The sequence below is a fragment of the Coregonus lavaretus genome (genome assembly GCF_964263955.1).
Source record: "Coregonus lavaretus genome assembly, chromosome: 11".
Taxonomy (NCBI): Eukaryota; Metazoa; Chordata; class Actinopteri; order Salmoniformes; family Salmonidae; genus Coregonus; species Coregonus lavaretus.
The window spans coordinates 19,136,078-19,146,317 of NC_139998.1; the positions used below are offsets into that span (position 1 = coordinate 19,136,078).

The following is a 10,240-nucleotide window of genomic DNA, read 5'->3' on the forward strand; positions in this document are numbered from 1 at the left end:
TCTCCTAGAGATGAACATTCTTTGGTGCGAAAAGTGCAAATCAATCCCAGAACAAAAGCAAAGGACCTTGTAAAGATGCTGGAGGAAACAGGTACAAAATGATCTATATCCACAGTAAAACGAGTTATATATCGACATAACCTGAAAGGCCGCTCAGCAAGGAAGAAGCCATTGCTCCAAAACCGCCATAAAAAAGCCAGACTACGGTTTGCAACTGCACATGGGGACAAAGATCGTACCTTTTGGAGAAATGTCCTCTGGTCTGATGAAACAAAAATAGAACTGTTTGGCCATAATGACCATCATTATGTTTGGAGGAAAAAGGGGGCTGCTTGCAAGCCGAAGAACACCATCCCAACCGTGAAGCACGGGGGTGGCAGCATCATGCTGTGGGGTTGCTTTGCTGCAGGAGGGCCTGGTGCACTTCACAAAATAGATGGCATCATGAGGAAGGAAAATTATGTGGATATATTGAAGCAGCATCTCAAGACATCAGTCAAGAAGTTAAAGCTTGGTCGCAAATGGGTCTTCCAAATGCACAATGACCCCAAGCATACTTCCAAAGTTGTGGCAAAATGGCTTAAGGACAACAAAGTCAAGGCATTGGAGTGGCCATCACAAAGCCCTGACCTCAATCCTATAGAACATTTGTGGGCAGAACTGTGTGAGCAAGGAGGCCTACAAACCTGACTCCGTTACACCAGCTCTGTCAGGAGTAATGCGCCAAAATTCACCCAACTTATTGTGGGAAGCTTGTGGAAGGCTACCCGAACCGTTTGACCCAAGTTAAACAATTTAAAGGCAATGCTACCAAATACTAATTGAGTGTATGTAAACTTCTGACCCCACTGGGAATGTGATGAAAGAAATAAAAGCTGAAATAAATCATTCTCTCTACTATTATTCTGACATTTCACATTCTTAAATTAAAGTGGTGATCCTAACTGACCGAAGACAGGGTATTTGTTTTAGGATTAAATGTCAGGAATTGTGAAAAAACTGAGATTAAATGTATTTGGCTAAGGTGTATGTAAACTTCCTACTTCAACTGTATTATGGACACAGTATGCTTTACATTAGTTATCTTGTTGTTATTAGTTGTTGTTAGTTGTTATTAGTCCCATCCTTCAGCTCCATTCAACACCGCTCATCTATCTCTTAACACCATCCATATTGGATTTCTATTTGCCATATACACTGCAAAAAAAATCCTAGATCTGAATGAATGAAATAATCTTATTAAATACTTTTTTCTTTACATAGTTGAATGTGCTGACAACAAAATCACACAAAAATTATCAATGGAAATCAAATGTATCAACCCATGGAGGTCTGGATTTGGAGTCACCCTAAAAATTAAAGTGGAAAACCACACTACAGGCTGATCCAACTTTGATGTAATGTCCTTAAAACAAGTCTAAATGAGGCTCAGTAGTGTGTGTGGCCTCCACGTGCCTGTATGACCTCCCTACAACGCCTGGGCATGCTCCTGATGAGGTGAGGCCAACTCCTGGACAGTCTGTGGTGCAAAGTGGCGTTGGTGGATGGAGCGAGACATGATGTCCCAGATGTGCTCAATTGGATTCAGGTCTGGGAAACGGGCGGGCCAGTCCATAGCATCAATGCCTTCCTCTTGCATGAACTGCTGACACACTCCAGCCACATGAGGTCTAGCATTGTCTTGCATTAGGAGGAACCCAGGGCCAACCGCACCAGCATATGGTCTCACAAGGGGTCTGAGGATCTCATCTCGGTACCTAATGGCAGTCAGGCTACCTCTGGCGAGCACATGGAGGGCTGTGCGGCCCCCCCAAAGAAATGCCACCCCACACCATGACTGACCCACCGCCAAACCGGTCTTGCTGGAGGATGTTGCAGGCAGCAGAACGTTCTCCACAGCCTCTCCAGACTCTGTCACGTCTGTCACGTGCTCAGTGTGAACCTGCTTTCATCTGTGAAGAGCACAGGGCGCCAGTGGCGAATTTGCCAATCTTGGTGTTCTCTGGCAAATGCCAAACGTCCTGCAAGGGGTTGGGCTGTAAGCACAACCCCCACCTGTGGACGTCGGGCCCTCATACCACCCTCATGGAGTCTGTTTCTGACCGTTTGAGCAGACACATGCACATTTGTGGCCTGCTGGAGGTCATTTTGCAGGGCTCTGGCAGTGCTCCTCCTGCTCCTCCTTGCACAAAGGCGGAGGTAGCAGCCCTGCTGCTGGGTTGTTGCCCTCCTACCGCCTCCTCCACGTCTCCTGATGTACTGGCCTGTCTCCTGGTAGCGCCTCCATGCTCTGGACACGGCGCTGACAGACACAGCAAACCTTCTTGCCACAGCTTGCATTGATGTGCCATCCTGGATGAGCTGCACTACCTGAGCCACTTGTGTGAGTTGTAGACTCCGTCTCATGCTACCACTAGAGTGAAAGCACTGCCAGCATTCAAAAGTGACCAAAACATCAGCCAGGAAGCATAGGAACTGAGAAGTGGTCTGTGGTCACCAACTGCAACACCAGTCCTTTATTGGGGGTGTCTTGCTAATTGCCTATAATTTCCACCTGTTGTCTATTCCATTTGCACAACAGCATGTGAAATGTATTATCAATCAGTGTTGCTTCCTAAGTGGACAGTTTGATTTCACAGAAGTGTGATTGACTTGGAGTTACATTGTGTTGTTTAAGTGTTCCCTTTATTTTTTGGAGCAGTGTATTTTTCAACTGTACTGTGATGTTTTACAAAAGTTCTGAACCCTTCTATTCTCATTGTTTCTACAGATTGTACATTGAAAATAAACATTTTTGCTAAAAGTATTACTATGTTATTGATCGATTGACTATGACTTTTCAGATCACCCAGTAGTGCTATTTGCAGGGTTAGCTCCAGGTAAATATTGCAATCCTTTAGCCATTCCTGGACCTGTGTCCAAAAACAAGCTACAAATGGACAGTACCAAAACAAATGATCTAATGATTCTGTCTCTTCGCAGTAAAATATGCAGAGCTGGGAAGATTGTATCCCCCACATACATAACATTCTATTGGTAGCAAGAATTTTGTATAATAATTTAAATTGAAAAATTCTACGTTTTGAATCCGGCGTGGTTTTGCGTATCAGTTCATAAACACTATGCCATGGAATCGGTACGTCAAAAATCTCTTCCCAACTATCTATATGGGACGGCTGTCAATCCTTTGGTCCTTAACAAAAGTATACCAGTTTCATTTATTAAAAGTTCCTTACTTTTTTCCCCTTCCACTTTCCTCTTCCATTTTTGCGGTAATGCTGCAATTATTTGGTTGTAATTTTGGGTAGAGCAGACAATTCCATATGTCCTACCTACGATATAATTTACGAAGATTATACCTTTATTATTTTTTTTAAGTATGGTTTTTTATCAATTCATATATTTGAGTTTAACCACAATATTTGTTGCATTATTTGTTCTGTCGTTTCTGGAGGATTAAATTGAAATTGCAACCAACTTTCTATGGCTTGTTTTAGAAATGGTGATATTTGGGAGATGATTTCCTTTCCAAATAACTGAAAGTGAGAGGTTGTAATCTGAATAAAGGGAAAAGGGCCATTCTTGAACATTGGGTGAGACAATCTTACTAATTTGCTAGAGAACCAGTTCGGATTTAAGTATAACTTTTGTATGACTGAAGCTTTTAGTGATCGGTCTAATGCTTTAATATTTAATCATTTCTGTCCTCCGAATTCATATTCATTATATAAATAGGCCTGTTTAATTTTGTCTGGCTTGCCGTAGCAAATAAAATGGAATATTTTTTTCTCATATAATTAAAAAAACTGTTCGCTAGGCGTAGGCAAGACCATAAGCAAATAGGTAAACTGGGATAATACTAAAGAGTTAATCAAGGTGATTTTTCCACAAATTGACAGGTGTTTACCTTTCCATGGTAGTAAGATCTTATCTATTTTTGCTAACTTTCTATTAAAATGTATTGGAGTGAGATCATATTTCATTTGGGATATGTATTCCGAGTATATCCACATCACCATCAGACCATTTTATTGGTAAACTACATGGTAATGTAAAAATTGTATTTTTTTGTGATCCAATATGTAATATAGTACATTTATCATAATTTGGCGTTAATCCAGAGAGGTTAGAAAATGTATCTAGATCCTCTGAGGCTGTCGAGGGATTCTAGTTGTGGATTTAAAAGAAAACATGAGTCATCAGCGTACAATGACACCTTTGTTATTAAGCCCTGGATTTTTAATCCCTTGATATTATTAATGGATCTGATTTTAATAGCTAACATTTCGACGGCCATAATAAAATAGATATGCCGATAGTGGACAACCTTGTTTTACTCCTCTTGACAGTTTAAAACTTTCTGGGAAATAGCCATTATTTACTATTTTACACCTAGGGTTACTATACATGATTTTAACCCATTTTATAAGAGATTATCCAAAATTGAAATGCTCCAGGCATTTATATATAAACCCCAGTCGTACTTTATCAAATGCCTTTTCAAAGTCTGCTATGAATAGCAGGCCTGGTTTCCCAGATTTTTCATAGTGTTCTATTGTTTCCAGTACTTGCCTTTATATTAATCTCCAATATATTGTCCATGTAAAAAAAACAGTCTGATTAGAATTAATAATGTCCGACCAATACCTTTTTAAATTCTATGCGCTATACATTTTGCTAGAATTTTTGCATCACAACACTGAAGTGTAAGGGGCCTCCAATTTTTTTAATGGACTGGATCTTTATATTTTCCACTTCTATCCTGTTTCAGTAATAATGAAATCAGACCTTCTTCTTGAGTGTCTGATAATCTACTATTTACATAGGAATGGTTAAAACATGATAATAACGGTCCTCTGAGTATATCAAAAAAGGTTTGGTATACCTCAACTGGTATGCCATCCAACCCTGGTGTTTTCCCAGACTTAAAGTCTTTAATTGCATCCAGAAGTTCCTCCTCTGTAATTTCACCTTCACACAAGTCTTTCTATATGGCTGTTAATTTTACATTATCAATAGAAAACAAATCTCTACAATTAGCTTCAGTTAGAGGAGATGGAGGCGATTGAAACAAAAACATATGCTTAAATTACTTTGCTTCCTCCTTCAAAATATAATTTGGTGAATCATGGATGACTGTCATTTGTAACCAGTTTCATTAAATTATTTTTGGTAGCATTTCTATGTTGAAGATTAAAAAATAATTTGGTGCATTTTTCCCCATATTCCATCCAGTTTGCTTTATTTTTATAATATATTACACTTGATCTTTCTTGAATAAGTTTCTCCATTTATTTTTGTTTTTCCTCTAATTTATTCTGAGCCTCTGTTACAGTTTGTATTGCTATCTATCTGTTCTGTTAGACCTTCTATTTCCTTTGTTAGTATGGACTCTTTTGACCTAAATTGCTTTTGTTTTCTAGATGAGTACTGAATTGCATGGCCTCTAAAGGCACATTTAAAAGTGTCCCATACAATAAGGGGATTTGCTGTACCTATGTTATGTCAGAAAAAATCAGTTATGAATTCCTCTGTCCTAGTTATAAACAAGTTATCATCCAATAGGCTTTGATTAAATTTCAAATATCCTCGCCCACGTGGAAATTCAGTAAGAGTAATGTATATGCCAATTATGATGGTCCGACCGCATTCTGTCCCCTATCAACACTTTTTTAACTTTTGGTGCCAACGAGAATGACATAAAGAAGTCAAGACGTGCTGTTATTAGCTAGCTAGACAATGTGATTAAACACTCTTAAAAACATTGTTGAAATTGGCAAATGTGCCCTTGTGCTGCTTGACAGGCATCCTCCTAGGGTGCATCCTCTTCTCAACCATGAGTAACTGTGAGACATATTCTGGGTTGTAATGTGTTTGTTTTCCTCTGCACTCCCGCTAGTCTTTGTTGTGTAACTGTGTCTGTCAGCTCCCCAGTGACTATTTGTTTTCTCCTGCTGTGGTTTCCAAACTGTGTGTTGTGAATATCACAAAGTAATATTCTTATGACCCAGCAAATAGACCCAAAGCATGTTCCTGACAGGGTTGTGCTCAATTTGAGTTGAAGGCAGTCAATTCAGGAAGTGATTTGAATTTATAATTCAGAAATGTTTTTTAAATTTATATAAATAGCTTCTACTTTTCAGTTTATTGAGAAGGCATTGAAAATCAATGGCCTTCTTTTAATTATTGAATTGGAATTTTTGTTTACTTCCTGAATTAGCCCAACCCTGGTTTCTAATCACCATCAAACACTGTTCTCCAGAACAGGGTCGCATTCATTTTGAAAGGGAAAGTTTAAACAAGTGTTTCTTATTGGACAAGTTCAGGTAGTTCCGGCCTGTTTCAGTTTGTTTTCTTCCGTTTGGTGCCTAGTGAATACAACCCAGTTGTGATGTTTTTGTGTCTGTTTTTGTGCTCCACAGGCAGCAGCTGATCAGGCCCATGGGGGTGAGGAGGGACGGCACACTGGCGCCCCTAGAAGAGGCTCTTAGACAGCCCACGGCTGACAGCTGCAGCTCAGACTCAGACTAGAGCAACTACGACACAGACCAGACCCCCGTATACAGTGCCTTCAGAAAGTATTCATACCCTTTGACTGATTCCACATTTTGTTGTTACAGCCTGAATTCAAAATTGATTAATTCGATAATTTTTTTCTCAACCAGCTACACAATACCCCATAATGACAAAGTGAAATAAAGGTTTTTGGAATTTCTGCACATTTATTGAAAATTAAATACAGAAATGTCTAATTTACATAAGTATTCACACCCCTGAGTCAACACATTTTATAATCACCTTTGGCAGCTTTGTCTCTAAGAGCTTTGCACACCTGGATTGTACAACATTTTCTCATTATTCTTTTCAAAATTCTTCAAGCTCTGTCAAATTGGTTGTTGATCATTACTAGACAACAATGTTCAAGTCTTGCTATAGATTTTCAAGCAGATTTAAATCAAAACTGTAACTCAGCCACTCAGGAACATTCACTTTCTTCTTGGTAAGCAACTCCAGTATAGATTTGGCCTTGTATTTTAGGTTATTGTGGAAAGCAGACTGAACCAGGTTTTTCTCTAGGATTTTGCATGTGCTTCGCTCCATTCTGTTTATTTTTATCATGAAAAACTCAGTTCTTAACGATTACAAACATACCCATAACATGATGTAGCCACCACTATGCTTGAAAATATGGAGAGTGTTACTCAGTAATGTGTTGTATTGGATTTGCCCCAGACAAAAAGTTAATTGCTTTGCCACATTTTTTGCAGTATTACTTTTACTCCTGAACTTATTTAGGCTTGCCATAACAAAGGGGTTGAATACTTATTGCTTACAGCTTTTCATTTTTTATTCATTTGTAAAAATTCAGGAAAACATAATTCCACTTTGATATTATAGAGTATTGTGTGTATGCCAGTGACAAAAAAATCTAAATGTAATCCATTTTAATTTCAGGCTCTATCAAAACATTTGGAAAAGTCAAGGCGTGTGAATACTTTCTGAAGACACTGTAGCTACAGTTGGCTGTGTCCAGCGCAGAGGTCCCCTCCCTCACATGCTGTCTGTCTGTCTTCCTCTGCTTGTCAGAGACTGAAGGGGCCTCGCCCTTTCCCCATAGGCTGTTCTGTTCTCTAAAGCTGATTTAAGTCTGACTTGATACAATACAGGAAAATACAGGGTTAGGGTCGAGCACATGCTCCCGACCACACCATTGTTACTACTTTAATGTTTTTATTTTTTATTAACCATTTCTCTGCTCATGCCTCTCAAATTTCAAAGAATGAAACATAGCTCTTAATCAAATTGCTGTATAGATGTGAATCACTGAAAGCATGGTTGTCGGTTGGGGGTTGGCCTAATTGTAATTGAGTTTGGATAAGAAATCATTCCTTAGATATAATTATAACACACACACATCTGACCACTCATGGTTCAGATAACTGAGAATCATGTCCAGTGAGAACTGACATTGACTATGTGGTCGTTTAGATGCACGCACAATTAAACATCAGACATACATGGATTCAGTCCATAGGAGGAAAAGTTCAGCAGGAGGGAAAACTGTGGAAGTGCTCATCAGGATAGGGAAAGCACATTTCTGACCACACAGTGTGCTGGAGTCATAGACTAACTGAAACTGAAGTCCCTGGAATCAAGGCCTCTGATAGGCTGAAGGAGATGTGGTGATAAGTATTTAGCGTGACCTTGACCAATAAGACTCTAACAAAAGTTGGGGTCCTCTGAATGGGAGACTAAGCTGCCCAACTAGAACTAACCAGAAGGGATGGCTAGAATCAGCTGACTGAAGCTGGCCGTTTTAACAATACCCATAACATGATGTAGCCACCAATATGCTTGAAAATATGGAGAGTGGTACTCAGTAATGTGTTGTATTGGAATTGCCCCAAACATAACACTTTATATTCAGGACAAAAAGTGAATTGCTTAGCCAAATTTTTTGCAGTATTACTTTAGTGCCTTGTTGCAAACAGAATGCATGTTTTGGAATATTTTTATTCTCTTCAGGCTTCCTTTTCACTTTGTCAATTAGGCAACTACAAAGTTGTTGATCCATCCTCAGTTTTCTCCTATCACAGCCATTAAACTCTGTAACTGTTTTAAAGTCACCATTGGCCTCATGGTGAAATCCCTGAGCGGTTTCCTTCCTCTCCGGCGACTGAGTTAGGAAGAACGCCTGTATCTTTATAGTGACTGGGTGTATTGATACACGATCCAAAGTGTATTTAATAACTTCACCATGCACAAAGGGATATTCAATATCTGCTTTTTTATATATAGGTGCCCTTCATTGCGAGGCATTGGAAAACCTCCCTAGTCTTTGTGGTTGAATCTATGTTTGAAATTCACTGCTCGACTGAGGGGCCTCACAGATAATTGTATGTGTGGGGTACAGAGATGACGTAGTCATTCAAAAATCATGTTAAACACTATTATTGCACACCGAGTGAGAACTTATTATGTGACCTTTTAAGCATATTCTTACTCCTGAACTTATTTAGGCTTGCCATAACAGAGGGGTTGAATACTTATTGACTCAAGACATTTCAGCTTTTCATTTTTAATTACATTTCTAAACATTTCTAAAAATATAATTCCACTGACATTATGGGGTATTGTGTGTAGTAGACCAGTGACACAAAATCTCAATTTAATCTATTTTAAATTCAGGCTAACACAACAAAATGAGGGAAAGGCAAGGGTTGTGAATAATTTCTGAAGGCACTGTATATTCCTCTGGTGGGCGATAAGTATTTGGATGGTTTCTGCCTTACCCATTGGGGACTCTTGACATTCAGAAATGTGTATTAAAATGACTGTTTTTTAAATGTAACTTTCATTAGCCAATTCCGCATTGTAAAATCATAGAAAAATCATACAGATTTTGAACTATTTTGAAGACTCAATGGATTTTATATATGTGTAATCTACTGGTATATAGATACTGAGTTACATTTCCTTGAATATTCTACATTGCTGCATATCGAATAGATGCATAGGCCTTCTGTACAGGTCGTTGAGTTTATAACATTGTTGACCATCACTCCATTTGAAGAAAATGGCATGGTTGAGGTGTGAAGGAGAGTATTCCATTAGCTCTGTTTATACAGTACCTGGTGCTAACATGCATCCTGTGTTCTGATTTAACCTTTAACAGATAGTGATTGGATCATCTTGATTAGATCACGACAACCACATGTTAATGTAAGGTGTAACCAGGGTAAATTCTTTGAGAAATGGCATCTGCAAGATTAAAACCTGTGACCTTATCACAGTGCCTAGTCCATTGCACTAGCAAGGGAGAGGGCACCACTCTTGTTTTCTTCACATGTATAAAGCTTTTCAGTCAGTCATTTAGAATGGTGGTGCTCCTGCTTGACTACATGCATTGCATCAACCAATGGTTGTGCTCCACCTCATCGACTGTGCAGTTGGGCACCAGATTGCTATATCATATGATATGTGGTTTGCTGATATGTTAAACACATATCAAAGCGTTGTGAGAGCTGGCAGGTGTCTGCAATGTAGTCATGCAGGAACGCCACCAAAGTCAATAGATTAGAAATGTGATTAGTTGAGTATGTTGGAAAACAAAAAAACGCATTGGGATTCGAACTGGCAAACTTCTGTGTTGAATGTGGGCACAATCAGAATGTGGACAAGATCAGGACACAAGTAGCTAAAATATATATATTTTTTGCTGTGAAAAACTAGGGGCTCT

At 39.0% G+C, this 10,240-nt stretch overlaps 1 protein-coding gene across 3 annotated transcripts in view; it reads left to right on the top strand.

Moving 5' to 3' along the window:
- Nucleotides 1–8,627, top strand: part of LOC311136928 (chaperone Ric-8B-like) — a 28,484-nt gene extending 19,857 nt beyond the window's left edge. For 2 of the 3 annotated variants that reach the window (XM_084171245.1, XM_084171247.1), the window contains exon 10: nucleotides 6,423–8,627. In XM_084171245.1, the coding sequence (XP_084027371.1) occupies nucleotides 6,423–6,531 (109 nt within the window). In that variant the 3' untranslated portion in view covers nucleotides 6,532–8,627. The remainder of the gene's footprint in view (nucleotides 1–6,422) is intronic. The other variant, XM_084171246.1, reaches the window with a different exon arrangement.
- The last annotated feature ends 1,613 nt before the right edge of the window (nucleotides 8,628–10,240 follow it).